General features: G+C 49.0%; 1 protein-coding gene across 1 annotated transcript in view; it reads left to right on the top strand.

Moving 5' to 3' along the window:
- Nucleotides 1-18,435, top strand: part of SAMM50 (SAMM50 sorting and assembly machinery component) — a 34,800-nt gene that overhangs the window by 13,928 nt on the left and 2,437 nt on the right. The window contains exons 8-14 of the mRNA XM_025881706.2: nt 1,483-1,611; nt 2,113-2,184; nt 2,988-3,074; nt 5,657-5,727; nt 8,515-8,582; nt 13,099-13,245; nt 13,944-14,085. Of these exons, the coding sequence (XP_025737491.1) occupies nt 1,483-1,611; nt 2,113-2,184; nt 2,988-3,074; nt 5,657-5,727; nt 8,515-8,582; nt 13,099-13,245; nt 13,944-14,085 (716 nt within the window). The remainder of the gene's footprint in view (nt 1-1,482; nt 1,612-2,112; nt 2,185-2,987; nt 3,075-5,656; nt 5,728-8,514; nt 8,583-13,098; nt 13,246-13,943; nt 14,086-18,435) is intronic.

The raw sequence follows: 18,435 nt of genomic DNA, 5'->3' as shown, positions 1-18,435 counted from the left end.
GCGGGTTCCTCCCCATCTCTCTCCCGTGTGCCCCTTTTATCACTTTTTTCTAAGCCTTTTTTATTTATTTTATTTATTTTTTTAAAGATTTTATTTATTTGACAGAGAGAGACACAGCGAGAGAGGGAACACAAGCAGGGGGAGCGGGAGAGGGAGAAGCAGGCCTCGGGCTGAGCAGGGAGCCCGATGTGGGGCTCGATCCCAGGGCCCTGGGATCATGACCGGAGCTGAAGGCAGACGCTTAACGACTGAGCCACCCAGGTGTCCCTCTAAGCCTTTTTTAAAGAGCAGATTCTTAGGAGACTTAGACATAGCTGGTTTAGCCCCAGGGCATAGCAGGGGTGAAGGCCATCTCTGTTGGGTGAGGCCGTGGGAGAAGTGCATAGCGGAGGGGCCAGGGGAACGGGAGGGACAGAGGACTGGGAGCTGGCGGCCCTGGGCTTGACAGATGAGCTCCTGGAGGAAAAGGGCACCATCTGGCCCCTGCCTCATCCTCCTGACCATGAACACAGAGACATAGACGTGTCGCCTCTGGGTGGTCGTGTTTCTCTTGTTAGGAACTGCCTTATGAGGCAGGAAGGAATGATTTAGGCCAGCCGTGCACCTTCCTCCGGCATTTGGGGGAGTAGCTGAGTCTCATGTGGCCCTACGTGAATGGCCCTACGGAAATGGCAGGTGGGCAAGGCTGCCCTGGATCCTGGCTGCTTGATACCATGCTTTGTGGATGCTCGATGAGAACCGGAATTGAGACGGGTGGCCCCGAGTTCTCACCCTGGGAGCCAGACCTGAGGGCTACGGGGAATGCCTAGTGAAAGACCGCTCCAGGAATGTGAAGTGACGTGGCTTACTTGCAGGAGTCACATCATCGTCACACTGCCTGAGGCCACTAGACAGTGTTCACTGTTCCAGAGCAACCTGGGTGTCTCTCTGTGATGGGGACCTGAGATGGGCGGGCCTGACTTTGGGCCCAGAGGGTCGGGGCAAGAGGCAGGTGCCGCTTGCCCGGGGGTCACGTGGCTCAGGCCTCTGGCTGCAGGAAGGATGCTCTTCACTCGTGAGCACCTTCATCTCCTCCCTCTTCCCCGGGGCCTGATGTGGGTCTCTGGCCATCACCCATCCTGGCTTTGGATCGGGGACTGGGCCAGGTGGGGCAAGCATCAGGTCATAGAGCCCGGAAAACAGCCTGTGGGTTACCAAGCTGGGCGAGGGGTGTGGCTTTCTCACAGGTCACCTGTCCCCTTGCCGGGAGCACAGTCCTGCTGCTTTGAGCAGGATGGCAGCTTTCTCCCCCTCTCCCGCCTTCCCTTCTTTTCCCCCCTCCCACCCACCATAAAAACAACAACAACAACAAAACAAAACACGTATCTTAGGTGTTTAATTGGAATGAGATTTCTGTGCCTCGTTCTGAGGCCTGACTGGGGATGACTCCCCATGGGTACAGCACAGAAAGTCTTATCATGCCCCCCCGCCATGTCCTTGCAGTTTCCCATATGGAAGACCAACCACACTGTCAAGTGGGAGGGTGTGTGGCGGGAGCTGGGCTGCCTCTCGAGGACAGCGTCCTTCGCTGTCCGGAAGGAAAGTGGGCACTCGCTGAAATCATCTCTTTCGGTAAGGGCTTTCTTCGTTTGACTACGTTTTTAGATGCATTGGGAGAATAGCCTTTGCAAGCAATGGGACAGACCGTAAAGGGTCACGGGTTGGGTGGCCGCTGGCGGCTTTGTGAGTTTCTGGGCCTTCGCCCCGAATTACTCTGCTGAAGCATCGTCAGTGGAGATGGGAAGGTGTGCCTGGGAGCCTACTGTGGGATGTGCTTGAAAGCTGGCCGAGTTCACTTAGGTCAGAGTCAAGCTCCTTGAGAGGATGGGCCCAGCGACAAGTCGGCATCTCCCAGCTGGTGACCATGAATTGTCTGCTCCACCGTCTCTGTTCCCTCACCTGTGAATTAGGGACCAGGAGCTGCCTTCCCAGAGGGCTTTTCTGAAGGTGAAGTGATGTGATAGGGCAAGGGGCTGGGCACGGCGCACAGCCTGTAGTCAGCACTCAGGAAGTGTGCCTTCTTACTTGACATGCTTGCTTGAAGTGAAATACTGAGATGCACGTTTCTTTCAGCATACAATGGTCATCGATTCACGGAACTCCTCCATCTTGCCCAGAAGAGGTGCTCTGCTGAAAGTTAACCAGGTAGTATTCCTTCACCTACGTGCGAGCTGCTGGCTTGGTGACCTGGGAGGGGAGAGAGTCCTGCCCAGTAGGCACATTTTCTATATTGAACGCTTTCCTTCAATTATGGAGATTGTTCTAGAATGGCTTTCAGGGGTGTCAGTCTCATGTGAGGGTCCCAGCTCTGGAACTGCTCCATGTAGTGCAGTGTTCTGCCCCCACAGAGCGGAGGGGAGATAAAGTTCTGGCCTCTGGGATGGGGTCACTCACTAGGCAGGGAGGAAAGTTGAGACTTGGCTGAGCGAATCTCTTGGTCACCAGTAAGAGACCACCTCAAGGCAGAGAGGGTAACTCCGACACCTGAGGGTCCCCGGGGTGGATGGCGACAGGGGGCACACTGTTGCTCTGTCTGCTTGATCTTCAGGATCAGAGGACCAACTAGAAATCAGATCTTTACATCAAATGTGCCCAATTGTGCAAGATTGGCTAATTATTTTTTTCGAACACCAAGTAGGCCAAGCCATATCATGCAGCAGAAGGTTCCCGTGGCCAGTGTTTGTCCCCACGTACAGGAGTAACATAACATAACATATTCTGCATAGTCAGTATGTTTGAGGATTCTGTATTATGTCAGTCCCCCGGTACCATCTAGAAGAACTAGAATAATAGCTAGAATGGAGCTTCTAGGGAACAGACAGAAGCGATCTGCCTTTTTTTAAAAATACAAAACAACAAAAGTAAATAGTACTTGGAGTGACATGGTTTTGGAGCTGGTGTAGTGAGTCCGTTTGCTCTATTTTGACATGCGGATCCTTCGCCAACAGGAGCTGGCCGGCTACACCGGAGGGGACGTGAGCTTCATAAAAGAAGATTTCGAGCTTCAGTTGAATAAACAACTTTTATTTGATTCAGTGAGTATCCAGCCAGACTGTTCACCTGTATTTTTATCCCTTGTTTTTGGAAACTCAATTCCTGGATAGTAAAAGCATCATCCAGAGAGGAAGCCCAGAACATTAGTGCTTGCAACTGAAGTGCTCGATCTTTTCAGTTTAGCTGGAATTGAGGATCCTCTGGGGAGAAGTGATCGTTTCTCTCTTTAAGAGGAACCTGTCAGTCATTTTATCTGGGACCCCAGGAGAGCCCCTTCCCCAGTTTGTCAGCTTGGGGCCATCATGGAAACATGTCTGGAGGGCAGAGGAATGCGCGTCCTTTCCCTCTGAAGTCCCTTCCAAAGAAATTCCAAGGCTTCACCTTATTTTGCTGAGTCTGCCGGGCTCTGGGCGCTTCCAGGAATTTCTTTTTAAATCTTTAATCCAGTTTGGTTTGGTTTCTCCTGATTTGCTCAGGAATGAGGAGTAAGTGACCTGATTCTGACCAAGGCAGAGGAGCCCCTCGGCTCGTTCTCCAGGCCTCCCAGAGCCGGGGAGACGGGACAGCTCTCTGCCCCCCTGTGACACACACGCCGCCTCTGCCCTTCACCACCGCCAAACTCGGGGCGAGGAGTGAGCTTTAATGAGATGGTACGCGTGTCTACTTCTGCAGTCACTTATCACTGCCCCCAGTCAGGCCTGGCGTCATCACTCCTTGCATGTAGTTCCTGCCTTTCCCCTGCCGCTGCTGGTCCGGAGGCCCCGCATTGTCCAGTCGGCGAGCTCCTCCCGGTCCCCTCCCCGGCCCTCGCCACTGCACTTGACGCTGTCCTCACTGGACTCCATCATGACTGTGTCCTCCTTCCACGTGTCCGCTTCCTCTTTGCGGGGTCCTTTCGAGGCTTGCCGCACTCCCACCTTGCGAGTGTCTCCCCTAGATTCTCGTGGGGGGTGTCCTGCACTGCCACTGTCCCCAGAGGATCTCGTCCCGCCCGTGTGCTCGGCGCAGCTCTCCTTCTTGGTGCCAGAGTCACGTGCTGCCGGGCGTTTCCACTCTGTTCCTCGGTGACACTTCAAATGCAGCGTGTCTGAAACCAGCTATTACTTCCCTCCTAGATCTATACCCTGCGCCCGGGCTCCCAGTTCCACTGGCTTGCACAGCTGTTGACCCAGCTGCCCTTGACCTCCCTAACTGCTCGGAGGAGTCCTCAGCCTGAAGGCCACTGAGCACCCAGCCCTGCCTCTTCTGCCTGCTCAGTGTCACCCAGACCCCATGCTGCGCTTTCGCACCGTGGTTGTGATGTCCCTTTCTGATGAGTGCCCGCTCCCCCTTCTCGTCCTCCACACCGCAGACATGCTGGTCTTTCCGAAATGCAAGCCTTAACAATCCCGCTCTCCCTCGTGAGGTTGGTACTGTTGGCGTCGCACACAGTCTCTCTCCCCCTCTCCCTGTGCTCTGGTTCTGCTAAACTCCTTCTCGTTTCCCGAAAGGACTAGGTTCTCTTACTTCCAGGCACTTGTACTTTGTCCTTTGCTGGCTGTAGGTCCCTTCTTTCAGCTGTTCACTGGGCCCTTGTTACCTGCCTTTTTAAGACTTTAGCATCGACCTATCTCCTGTAGAACTCCTCTGGCCTCCAGATCACGATCGGGGTTCCTGCACTGTGCGTTCGGTTCCTGTGCCTTTCTCTGGGTACTGCTCATGATGTACCCACTCACCTCCCCATCCGCCCTCCACATTTCTGTCGGCTGCCCAGCACTGCCTGGGCCTTAACAGTACCTCGCCAGGTAAAACACTATTCTCACTCCCTAACATTCTAGTGAAGGGAGACCCACAGGCAAGCACGTGTGTATACAGTTTAGCAGGTGGCAAGTGTTACGAAGATTTATAAAACAGAGTAAAGAGAAAGTGGCCCAAAGGGGGTGCGGTCTATTGAAGATAGTCCGGGAAAGCATCTTGGATGAGGCAGTGCAGCCCAGAACCAAGCCAGGGAGCCAGCTGTAGGCTCTCTGGGCAGGAGCTACAGCATGTTCCTGGACGAGCCAGGGGCTGCCATGACCAGACAGGGTGAGGAGGAGGGACAACACAGGGAGGACAGAGGTTGGACCAGATGGTAGAGGGCTTTGGGCCCCTTGTTGAAACTAGTTTCTGTTTGGAGGGAGGCCCAGTGTGGCATCACTATCAAGGCAAGTGGGGGCTCCTGTAGGGCAGCAGGAAGGACTGCTGGCCGCTCTCCGGGTCTGCTAGGGTCTGGGGCCAAAGTGAAGGCGCTGCTGCCCCCTGGCCGAACAGTGTGTGTCTGCCACCGGGCTCAGCCTCACCCCGCGTGGAAGCGGGGGGCTGCCCTGTGTTGAAACGGAAGCCAAGAAAGCCCTGCCTTGCTCGGGCGTTGGGCTTGGTGTGTGCTCATGTTTGCTGTGTCTTCATGTGAAATTTGAAGTTGCAGGTTTTAAAAGTATCCACAAAACCCCATCAACTGTAGCTCTTCAGCTACACAGTCAGACGTTCCCAGTCTGTAGCCCCTGCGCCCTGACCCAGAGCTCTGCACAGCGCGGCGGGCAGCTGCTGATGCTCATTGCGGGGAAGGAGTGCCAAAGAACACGGCTCCCTGCTTGTGTTTCCACAGGTTTTCTCAGCGTCTCTCTGGGGTGGGATGCTGGTGCCCACTGGCGATAAACCGTCAAGTATTGCGGACAGGTAAGGAATAACGGGTGAGTGAGTGACTTGCCGATGCTTTCCTTTGGCTCTTTTTGGTTGGTTCCTTGTAAGTTATTTGAGAGAAGCTTGACTGTTTAGTAGGAGAGCCAATATTTCAAATTTCACTTTAGTTTTTATGTTTTAGGTAACTTCACAATATCCAATATACTTCATACTAATATGTTTTGCTTTTTTGAGGGGGAGGGAATTAACTTCATAATATGAAAAATCTTAACATTCCCTTTTCAGCATGAAAGAATACAGTTCATTCGCATCGCAGAAATACAGAGAAACATTTAAGGAAGTAAAAAAAAAAAAATCCTGCTCAATGATAAGCAGAGTTAACATTTGGGAGTATTTCCTTTGAGTCTGTTACTTATGGATGTGTGCTTTTGTGCGTGTATATACATGTAAATTTATATACACGTCTGTATTAAGTTGTTGATATACTGTAGTTTGCATACACTTTTATGTTCTCTTTGCTTTTGGTTTTTTAATTTTTTAAAATTCTGTTTTAAAGATTTTATTTTTAAAGTAATCTCTACACCCAGTGTGGGGCTTGAACCCACAAACCTTAGATTAAGAGTCACATGCTCCACCCGCTGAGCCAGCCAGGCGCCCCTGTGTTCTCCCCTAAAATGTTTTTAAAAAATACAGAGTAAACCCATTCACCAAGTCATGAGAAATGGTTCAAGAGCTGCATTTTAATTTTTCATTATTTGCATCTAAGTAACCCTGTAAACGTGACTCTGTAAAGTTTTGTTCATTTTATTTTCTGAGGAGAGATTCCTAAATGTGGAAGTACTGTCTCAAAAGAATATGAACATTTTTTAAAGCTTATCAAGAATGTTGCTGGAGACTGCTTTTTAGAAAACTTATAGCAATTTATACTCCTATCAGCAGAGTATGAAATCGTGCTTGTTGGCTTTGAAATGCTAATAATTGTTCTTGAGGGCAAGAAACTTTTTTTTTTTAACCTTGCATTAGTTAAAATGTTTTAGTTTAAACTAGTTTAGCCTAGTTTATGGGAGACAGTTTGGAAGTGTAAAAATTTTTAATTTGTAAGCTCTAGGACCTATCACTTTCATCTCTCTGAATTTAATTTGCAGAAATACATTTATAAATGTACAGAGATTTATGTACAAGGATGTCCATTGTAGCATTGTTGAGAATAGCAAAAATTTGAAAACTGCCAGTATAGAAATTATTAAATTCAAATACAGGCATTCTGAAGAGACTGTAATGATGAAAAAGAATGAGGTAGATGTCTACAAGTTCAAATTGTCACGCGCTCACGTTGAGCAGATTGCTCTCGAATCAGGGCAGAAGCTCCCGTGTGCACATCTGTGTTTGCATGGATAGCACCAGGGGTCTAGAAGGTCAGCCACCAACCCAGTGATAGCAGACAGCTCTGGAGATCAGAATGTGGTGGGCGGGGGTTGGGGGGTTGGGGGGGGAGGACTTCTTGTTTTTTGTGCTTCCTGGATCATTTTAATTATTTCCAAAGAGTATGTGTGATTTATCATTTTTTAAAAAAAGTAAATGGAGCTTGCTCTTTGTTTCCGTAATGTTAATGGGGCATTCAGAAAGGCGTTGCTTAGAAATCCCAAATGTCAAAACCACATTTATAGACTTTTATTTATTTTTTTTTTAAAGATTTTATTTATTTATTTGAGAGACAGAGAGAATGAGAGAGAAAGCACATGAGATGGGGGGAGGGTCAGAGGGAGAAGCAGACTCCCCGCTGAGCAGGGAGCCCGATGCGGGACTCGATCCCGGGACTCCAGGATCATGACCTGAGCCGAAGGCAGTCGCTTAACCAACTGAGCCACCCAGGCGCCCACATTTATAGACTTTTAAACTCAAGTTCAAATGAATACATTCATTGAGGCTTTATGTGGTAGGAAAATGGGAGAGACTGCGCCCTGTTCCCTCTGCACTGTTCCAGGCGTGTGGACTGCTCCTCGCAGCCGGCTGTGGCTTCGTGGGTCGGCAGGGGCAGGGGGGCAGGGGCAGCTGCTGGCCTTGTGCGGCCCCACCGTAAGGATTACACACCACTCCCCTCGTCATTTTACTTCATTATCCTGTACTCAGCATGGCCTAGAGTTGGCTTCTGATAAGGTGTTAGGTTTCCCAGCAAGTGGATGGGGTTTCTAAGTAATTTTTAATTCACGCCTTTAATTTTGTTCAGAGAGCATTCTAGAGAGTGTGGTAACCCAGTCTATTAGGAATACGAGAGGAATTCATTTTTTTAATTGTAATAATTTTTTTCTAATTATACAATCAGTGTAGAAAATATTAAAAAAATTCAGAGTAACAATAATTCTATTTTGGTCTTTTTTTTCTAGTATTTTCCTCTTTTTGTAAAATTGAGCTCATACTGTTACATAATTTTTATCTTGCCTTTTTTTTTAACTTAACATTGCATGTGAACACATAGGAGGCTGTTTTGCAACAGAGCTGGTACATAATGAATTCTCATGGACAGCAGATAATTCCTGTATAACGGACAGTCCCCATGTCCTTCTTTTCTAAAGAAGGGTCTTTAGTTGTGCCTTTTATCTCACATCCCCAGAAGTTTGAAGTGTTTAGATTTTGGTTTAGATTTTTATGAAAGTCACCGTACTCCAGTGCATCCTCCCGATTCTTAAAAGTTTTGCCGTGGGACAGTGTCGGTGACAATCCAGTACCAAACGTGAGCCTCACTTGTGTGTTTTCTGCACTTTCACTGTATTTTGTAGGTTTCCACCTGGTGGTTCTCTTCTGACATCTGCCATTCTGTTGTAGGTTTTACCTCGGAGGACCAACCAGTGTGCGTGGGTTCAGCATGCACAGCGTCGGGCCGCAGAGTGAAGGTGAGTCTTTCCCTGTAAGAGCGCCAGGGCAAGATTAGGGCCCCATCTCATTTGTGAAAGCACGTACGCTAGACCCTTGAACGTCGGAGCGGGGAGGAGGTTAGGGACGCCGCCCAGAAGCCTCACCAGTAACATAAGCAGTTTAACACCAATTTTGTAGGTTGAATGTATCATACTGTATTCTTATGATGAGGTGAGCTGGAGAAGAAGAATGTGTTCTTAAAAAAGTCATAAGGAGAAAACACGTTTACAGAACCGTACCGATGGAAAACTCGCGTGTAAGTGGGCTTGCCCGGTTCACAGCCTCCTGTTCAAGGCTGACTATGCTTCTTTCAGTTACCACAGGAATAGATGTCCCTATTTCACCAGCCCGGAATTAGCCCCTAACACAGCATTTATCACGCAGCAGGCACGGACAGATACATACCTGTTGAGGGAGCTGTAGAAAAATGAGACAATGTATCCAAGCAAAAAATGCTGGGCACATCTTGCTGCCCAGCGATGATGCGAGGATACGTGGGAGTGTTTGTTGTTTCAGCAAGCCCGCCTCCGAGCTCGCGTTTGGTCTGTTTACCTACTGTGTCCTCATCTGCTGCTTCTCCCACTGCCCCCAGTCACGCAAGTGAAGATTTTTCTAGGAGTGAGTGCTTCATCGTTTTTAATGACAGTTTATTTCATCTTCTTCACCTACTGTAACTTGGCTAAATTAATAGACTGGTTGTGAGAGCAGTTTTAGGTGTACAGAGAAAGCTGGGCTGCGAGCATCGAGTTTCCATGCACACTGCCCTAGTGTCATCGTCGATCGGCGTCTTGCGTTAGTGAGGGGCGCTGGTTGCAGTTGTGAGCCAGTATTGGGGCATTATTACAAACCGTATCCCACAATTCATGCTCGGGCTCCCTCTGTGATCTGCGGTTCCGTGGGGTCTGGCATATGCATGTGGCCCGGACCTACCATTCCAGTGCCCTCCAGACTCCCTGCGCTCTGCCTCCCTCCCTCCCCCGAGCTCTGCCTGACAACCCCGAGCTGCATCCTCTCTCCCTGGTCCTGCCTTTTCCAGAGTATCACATAGTTGGAACCCTACGGCATGCGCACCTTTCAGCCTGGCCTCTCCGAGCAACATGGATGTAAGGTTCCTCCTTACCTGTCAGCACGGTGGCTCATGTTTCTATATCGCTGAACAGTATTCCGTCATGTGACTGGTGCTGCTGTCTGCTTATCCATACGCCTCCTAGGGAAGGACGTCTTGGTTGTGGACATACAATTTTTGGCAGTCATGAGTAAAGCTGATAAAACATTCATGTGCAGGTTTTTGTTTGGACATAAAGTTTCAAACTCATTGGGGGAATCAGCAATTAGAGCAGTTGCTGGATCGTATGATAAAGTTGTACCATCTTTGTAGGAGAGTGCCAGGCCATCTTCCAAAAAGGCCGTACTGTTGTGCATCCCTGCCAGCAGTGGATCGGAGAGAGAAAACTGTCATTTTCCACGGCTGCGTGTTTCATCTTGTTGCCAAAGTGGCATTTCTTAAACCAAATTCCAAGTGTCAGACGTCTAGGCTTTCTTTTTTCTATGATTAGAAAATAGTATATCTGTGAATAACCTAATGAGTCTTTGTGCTCATCTCTGAATTTTACTTTATAATGTAACATTCTAGGTGTAGAATCCCTAGATCAAAGGATTTTGAACATTTTGAAGCTTTATGTTGCTCTCTGGAAAGCCTGTTTCAATCATTCCTGTTTCCTGGATCACTCTCTGACACTTGACATTCTATCCGAGGCATTTCCACATGTTTTTAAAATCTTCAAAAACATCATTTAAATGTTTCCACACCATTCCATTATAAAATATTCTGTCCCGATTTTCTGAACTGTTCTTTTAACATCTCTGTTGTCTCCATTTTTTATTACTATAGATAATGACTGCCCTGTGCATAAATTTTTTACATAATACATATTTCTTGTCACTTATTTTTAGAGTACTTTATTAGTATTTGATTTTTTTAAAGAGAAGTAACATATTAGGGATAGTTTTATTCTTTTTTCCTGGTAAGGAAGTATTATATAGTGACTGTATGGAAGGTTAGGAGTCTATCATGTGCCTGAAAATTAAAACACGGTGATGTTCCAGTTAGTACCCTATTAGGCCATCAGTGAGATACTATGGGCAGGAATGTAAATTGCATCACTTTTAGTGAAAGCAATTTGACAGTGTATATCAGGAGCCTAAAATATGTGAGCACTAATAATAATAGATCCAAACTGAAACCTAGAAACCCAAATGCCCATCGACATAGAATGGGCAAATAAATAGTGGTATCTTCACACTGTGGACTGTTCTGTAGAGCAGGGTGAGTGAGTTAGAGCCGCTGGCTGAATATGGCATGAAGGAGCCTCAGAAACGTGCAGGACCAGCAATAGCAAGGCCAGACCCCGAGGAAGGGTTTATACTTTGTTGCAAAATACTAGTTAAGTGTGATTCTGTCCATGTAACATTTTGAGACGGGCTAGAATGGTTTGTGCTGTTGGCCAGCAGGGGAGTGGTTAGCAAGGAGAGCAGAGTCTTTGGGGGGCTGCCCTGTGCCTGAGTCTCAGTCTGGGTGCTTGTTATACGGGTGTGTGTTCCCTGGAGGGAAATTTACTGAGCAGTGTACTTAGGATGTGTGTATACTTTTCTGTACATAGATTATACTGTTAGACAAGGTTTTAAATATTTGTGTGTTTAAGGAGACTCATGACAGACTAATGTCCGTCATAAGAAATTAGACACCAGTATGACAGTAGACAAGGATTAGGTAAGTGTGGTACCCATTTGTTTATTCAGGCATCTAAATGACATTTCCAGGGACGCCTGGGTGGCTCAGTTGGTTAAGCGTCTGCCTTCGGCTCAGGTCATGATCCTGGGGTCCTGGGATTGAGTCCCACGTCAGGCTCCTTGTTCAGTGGGGAGTCTGCTTCTCCCTCTGCCTGTAGCTCCTCCTGCTTGTGCTCTCTCTCTCTCTGACAAATAGATAAAATCTTTTAAAAAGAATTTAAATCACATTTCCAAACAATAGGAAGTATTAGATGAAAGTGCTTAAGACATATTAAACTATTAAACCAGCCTTTTTAAAGCAGGACTGAGGTATATATCTATGAATGTATGCGATGACTCAATTTTTTTTTTCTCAATTATTCATCACAGTTCACTGGATGAAGGGCACCGGGATGTTAGCTGATTATCTCTGAATGGGAAAAATTAAAGGATATTTTCCTTTTTTTCTACTTCCCTTTACTTATCAGATTTTCTACAATGAATGCATTACTTTTGTGACCACATATAATAAATAATTATTTTATTTAATAAGGTTATTTAAGAGGTGTGTAATTACTGGGAAATGAAAAGCAAACACAGCTGACCTCCTGTTACTTGTCCATTTCTGTTCCCCCTAGAACTTCGCTACTAAAGCAGAGATTGATGAGATGGCTGGTCTTGAGGTGAACAAGCAGGTTATTCCTTGAAGTTAATCTTGGATACAACTCACTGTTCTTTGTTATGATCCATCATTTTGTATTAAGGAATACTAAGACACTTTATAAATAGTATTTTGCAACAAAGTATAAACATTCAGGGCTATTTTTATTCGTTCTCTTGTTGCTTTTTTTTTATTTTTATTTTTTTAAGATTTTATTTATTTATTTGACAGAGAGAGAGAGACACAGCGAGAGAGGGAACACAAGCAGGGGGAGTGGGAGAGGAAGAAGCAGGCTTCCTGCAGAGCAGGGAGCCCGATGCGGGGCTCCATCCCAGCACCCTGGGATCATGACCTGAGCCAAAGGCAGACGCTTAACGTCTGAGCCACCCTAATGTTATAGCTCTTTGTAGTTAAAATGGAATGGATAGGAGCATTTTTTAGAAATAATGCATTTATGTACTCTCAGCAGATAGTCTTGAATTTTGGCAAAAAGTAACCTTGGGCAAAAACAGATAAACCCTAAGTGGTCATGAACTTTCCAAAAACGCGTCTCTTCCCTGGACACATTGAGCTGGGACACTGCTTCCTTACCCGGCGGGCAGTAGACGTTGTGTGCCTTTTGATTAATAGCATGTACAGCCCTTTCCAGAAACTGCAGAGGCCCATTCTGCACTCTGTCTCCTGTCTCATGGCCTTGAGGTTGCTGCCGAGGAAGCTGTCTGATTTGCCAGGCAGCCGCAATCTGGTCGTCTGCAGTCACGGACAAGGTGACGCCCATGAGTTCAGTTGTTTTATTCCAGCCATTGTACGGTTTGATAAATTCCTGATTTCATTCTTTTCTAAACTACACTAGCCTTTTTTTCCCCCCAGTTAAAGCTTATAAGATAAACCAGGCAAAAAAGCAAGACTTCAAAGTGAGGCCAACACCGGGAGTTGGACGGGCCACCACTCACAGAGCCTGAGTGCTGGGTGTTCTGCACATGGCCCGTGTCTCGCCTGTAGAGACTTCCATGTGATTCTGAATCTGTGAGTCTCTGTCTTCTTCTGCCCCGTCCCCTGACTAGGCGACTACCTGGGTGGAGAGGCGTACTGGGCTAGCGGCCTGCACGTGTACACCCCACTGCCTTTCCGGCCAGGCCAGGGTGGCTTCGGGGAGCTCTTCAGAACACACTTCTTCCTCAACGCGGGGAACCTCTGCAACCTCAACTACGGTAAGGCCCGGGCTGCCTCGAGACCGTCAGGACGCGGTTGCCCTCGTGTGTAAAGCACGGCACCTCAGCTGCCTTTTGGTTAGATTATCTTTACGTTTAGAGACTGGGCCTCACTTTAAAAAAATTCCTACAGCACCTGATAACAGTGCTCAGAGTAAAGTTGTTGAATGAAACACACATGAAAAAGCATCATCGAATGCTGTCTTGTGAAGATCTACTTATTCTCGGCAAACATTTCTGGGGCACCTGCTCTCTGCTGCTCATTATGACCCCCGACCTGAGTTGGGTTTGCCTCTCCTGCAAGGGACTCGGGGCCAGAGGAAACTCACAGCAGATGCATCCAGCCAGGGGGTCGTGAAAAGGTGTCTGGAGCGCTTCACAGAAGACAAGCCCCTCAGCCTGGGGTGTAGAGCCGGGCTTCCTGGGTGGCTGGGTGCGGGGGAAATGCCGTTCTGGGCAAAGGGGACAGAATGGGCTAGGCGCGGAGAATGGCTTCTGGTGCAGTGAGTAGTAAGTCTACTCCTGAGCCCTCCCTTGATTTTGGTCCTAATCCCACTTGATGCATTCTCTTTGAATATCCAGGCCTGGCTATAAATGTCACCAAAGTCCACACAGCAAGAAGGAGAACCAGGGCTTGTGTGAGGACAGCTCTGTGAGGGGCTGCACAGTGTTGGTCACGTCCCCTTCTCTCTCTTCAGGGGAGGGCCCCAAGGCTCATATCCGGAAGCTGGCCGAGTGCATCCGCTGGTCTTATGGTGCCGGCATCGTCCTCAGGCTTGGCAACATCGCCCGGCTGGAGCTGAATTACTGTGTTCCCATGGGCATGCAGAAGGGTGACAGGTAGGTGCTAGGGGTTCTTCCCCCAATTATGTTGCATCGTCCAGCAATTTTGTTTCATTGTGGACATGGTTAATCGTTTTTGTCAGTGGCTTTTAAGAGTCAAGATTTGAGGAGAAATTCAATAGTTAGCAAAAGAATGAAAATAAATTTTCCTTCATTGGGTTTTTCTCCATCCAGTTTGGAGGAAAAATGTGACGTGTTCCCCCACCTCATTCTCTTTGCATTCACGGTTGCCAAGTAATGGGGGCCCCTCCATGGGTCCGGCTGGAGGAATTGAGGAGGCATTTTTGATCTCGCTTGTTAAAAGTGGAATGAGGTATTTCTGGTGGGTGACTTTGCAGGCCAGGAGCTCGAGTTGGAGGAGACAAGGCTTTGCTCCTGGCCACAGAGGACTCGTTCTCCAGAGCCTTCTCTTGGGGGCAGAGGAACCTGCCATCTTGGCCTTTCTCCACCGGTCCTCTTACTGAGCAAGATTTGCTAAATAGTATGTGGATGGATATGGCATGAGGTCATTTACAGTTACAGAAATTCCATTTCTTGGTTTATATGGTATCCATTGTATACGTCTTGAGAAATCCAGAAGTAGGGTCTTGGTCTGTATTAGGTGGGGCTGCTCTAACAAAATACCGTGGACTGGGGACCTGAACTACAGACATTTGTGTCTCACGGTCCTGGAGGCTCGAAGTCCAGGATCAGGGTCCTGGCCGGTTCTGTTCCTGGTGAGGGCTCTCTTCCAGGCTTGTGGATGGAACCCTTCCTTCTGTGTCTTCACATGGCAAAGAGAGAGCAAGCTAGCTCCCTGATGTCTCTTCTTATAAGGACACCAACCCCGCCGTGGGGACCCCACCTTCATAACATCATCTCATCTAAACCTACTGAACCCCCGAAGGCCTCACTTCTGAATACCATCTCACGGTTAGGGCTTTAACATATGAACTCTGGGGGGGCACCAGCATTCCGCCCATAGCACTGTCTATATTCTCTCTTGTTATTTTTGCGCTAATGCATTCAGGACTCTGGGCTGTATTTTTTTTCTTTTTGGCGTTCTGTCTACACTTAATGTGGCCACCAAGTGGTGGTGCTGAGTCATAACCCGAGTCTCCGGCGTGACGTTGGAGTTTGTCCTCGTTTAAGGAAAAACTGTACTGGTTTTCCTCCCACCGTCTTCTACTTCAGTGTGGTAGGTGGTGGTGCTTTTTATGGGGTTTGCCGCTTTAGCAGGCTTTTAAGGTTGCACCAGTTCTTCGGTGCAGCTCGGGATCGGTCATCCAGATCCCTTACGGTTTTCCAGTCACTAGCATCTGCCCCTCAGTCTCTACCTGGGAGGCTGATTCTGGCTGCGGGGCTGCCCTGGCCCCCAGGGATGTCAGCACCCCTGCAGCCAGCCCCTCCTCTGATCGCTGTTAACTCACATCCACCCCATGCCTGTTCTCCGCATACAGCCAGCGCCGGAAAGGGTTTGGTTGCACAGGCTGTCTGTGCGGGAGCCCAGCTATCCAGGCTTGGATCCCAGCTCAGCCACTCTGTGGCTGTGTGACCCAGGGCCAGTGACCTAACCTCTCTGGGTCTTAGTTTTCCTGCATAGAGAATGGGTGCTTGTGACCATGCCTGAATGAATTCATGCCCGTGAAGCACTGGGAACAGTGCTCAGTGTTTTGTCAGTAAGTGTCGGTTCCTGCTCACGTTGTTGCTCCTGGAGGACTCACTGTGGCCCTTTTCACGTAGGAAGCAAAGCATGTTCCCTTTGGAGACATTTTCCCTCCGCTTATGCATTGGCTGCCCCTGGCTGTGTTTGAGACGCGCTACAGATGGGATTTTGTCTGCTGGTTTCAGAGATAATGAAATGTGAATATGGGCATTTTTCTCCTAGAGCAAGGTTTGAGCATTAGGTAACTTTTTAGCAGATTCCCCACACATTTACAGTTTCGGGTCCATGAGCATAGTCTTGCAGGCTGTGTTCTGCAAAGCCGTGTTCCCACCGCAGGTGAGAATGTGGGTCCCCCTGGCTTAACGCCCAGGTTCTAATTGGGAGCACCGGAGGGGCAGGTGTTGAGCCCACACCAACACCAGGATGAAGTCAGATGTGGGTGCTGAAGCCCCCTGAGCCTGCGTTTCTTAAATTGTCATGTGCCTCTGACTCCCCTGGGGACTCTGGTAAAGGCAGACACTTCCAGGTGTGGGGTGGCCCCGGGACGCCGCATTCCTGACGCCCTCCCTTGGTGAGGCTGATGCTTGTGGACCAACCACGCTCTGAGGGAGACTGACTCTGTGTCTCTTCTGAGAACAATTATAACGTTTTGTGGAGGGAAGGCAATCATTGGCATTTATTGAACGCTTACCTTGTGTGAGATGCCTGGCTAAGCACTTGATGTGATTATGGAAGCCTCCCAGCAGCTCTGTGCAGGGGAGGGTGTTACCCCTTTCACAGACAAGGACAGCAGCCTTGGCAGGGTCTGAGGTCAGCTCAGCAGCAGGACCAGGCCTGCCTGAGGCCAAAGCGTGCGCCTTTCCTTCTGCATCAACACCACGCAAGCGCAGAGCACCAACAGCAGCATCTCCCTCTTCTGAGAGCCCAGACATGGAGGCGCGGTGCTCCTTTTGTCCCCACCCTGCTCTCTCTGCACCCCAAGTATTAACCGCAGCAAGATAAAAATCATCTCCTCCTTGCTCACCTTCTTGGAAGGTCTTATTCAAACTTGAATTGTATACGCACTTTCCCATCTCAGAGATTGTATAGGTTGTTTCCATGATCGATCAGTTTGGATTAACTGTGTTAATATTAGTGCAAATTATGTAAGTAAATAGATTCTAAATACTTTTTTATCACAAAGAAAACCAGAAGTGAATGTGGCTTTTAGCTGTAGCTGTATTGTCTGTGTCACCGAACGACCATCAGCCACCAAGAACTGACTGCGCTCCCCCTCATCTGGTTTCGAGAGAGCCGCAGATATGGGCCCCCGGGGCCAGCCCTGCCCTGTCTGTGTCCCCTCCCCCCCATGTGACTTGGGGCAAGTCCCTGGGGCTGTGGGCCTCCTGTCCTTCAGCTCAGCCCGTGGGCTGTCCTCACCGTGGTTGCAGTGTTGCTCGAGGCCACTGGATGTCGCTGTGCTCTGAGGATCCCTCACCCCGCTCAGGAGCCCCGTGTCTTTTCCCCTATTCATAGAATCTTTACAGAGAATGCTTGCTTCCGTTCACCTTTCAGCTTTGCGTCTCTGTAAATTGGAAAAATCTGTTTCAGAGATGAATTTCAAATGTGGTTTCTTCTAGAAGGAGGAAGCATGCTGTGCACACGATATTTAAAGACCAGAACATAAGGAAGCGCCTCTGCTCCTCTAGTCGGGCGATGGCTCTGCCTTGTGACCCCCGATTGTGCTGCTTACAGCAAGTGCTTTTTGTGCCCAGTGCCCCCTGCGCAGGGTCAGTCTGGTTACCCTTGAATGTGAAGCTTGCTTTTACTCTGTGTGTGGCTTTGTTTGAAGCTTCATCATCAAACTGGGAATTTTGTGAAGTTTGGGTGATATTGTGAGAATTTGATCTTCATTTCTGAAATTAGGCAGTAGCAGGACAGAGGATTATGTGTGTGTGAATCACCTGTAGACTTCCCCCCACTCTTAAAGCAGACGCTCTCTAATTAGAATTTCAGACATTTACACAAACAGAAATAGCTTTGAAATGTTGGCTAAATTTCGTACTGGAGGTGACTTACAGCAGGCACCGTTGTCTGAGACCTAACAGTGTTCTGTCGCTCCGGGCTCACGAAGGGCGGCCTCTACAGACACAGGGGTGAAGGAGGCGGGCTCCTGAGAGCCGCTCATCTCTAGGAAGGGGGAGATGAGAAAGAGGCTCATCTCCGGAGGGTGTGCAAGGGCTTCCTGGGGGAGGTGGTTTCTGGGCTGGAGCTTCCTGACTTGGAGGGCTGGGGACTTGCACGAGAGGGCACTCCAGGCCGCAGAGCAGCCGAGCCCAGGTGCACAAGCCCAGAATGCCAGGGGCACGCGGACTGTCATTCTGTAGGAGAAGGGAGGTGCGGGGAGGCGCTTGGTCCCGGCCACTCTCCTCTTCCATCCACTCTGGCCTTTTCGCTTCGGGCACATGCCAAGGTCTTTGAGTTCTGGCCCTTGTCTGCCTTATCCATGGCCGCGTTCCCCGGCTGGCACCTGGCGTCCCCGCGTGACTGCTGGGGGATGGAGCTCAGGGTCTGAGGGCTAAGTAGAGGGAGGGTGCCGGCGTGACCCTCATCGAAACCCCGATGGTGGCCCTCATGGTGCTGAGTGGGAAGCAGTGGAGTGCTGGCAGGGGCCTCTAGGGTGCACACAGCCAGGCCTGCTGGGGGGAGGGGATCCCGGGGGG

The sequence above is a fragment of the Callorhinus ursinus genome, unplaced genomic scaffold, assembly GCF_003265705.2.
Source record: "Callorhinus ursinus isolate GAN/ISIS: 27379988/994484 unplaced genomic scaffold, GSC_fseal_2.0 scaffold48, whole genome shotgun sequence".
In the NCBI taxonomy this organism is placed as follows: Eukaryota; Metazoa; Chordata; class Mammalia; order Carnivora; family Otariidae; genus Callorhinus; species Callorhinus ursinus.
This window is presented reverse-complemented; position numbering and strand designations above follow the sequence as displayed.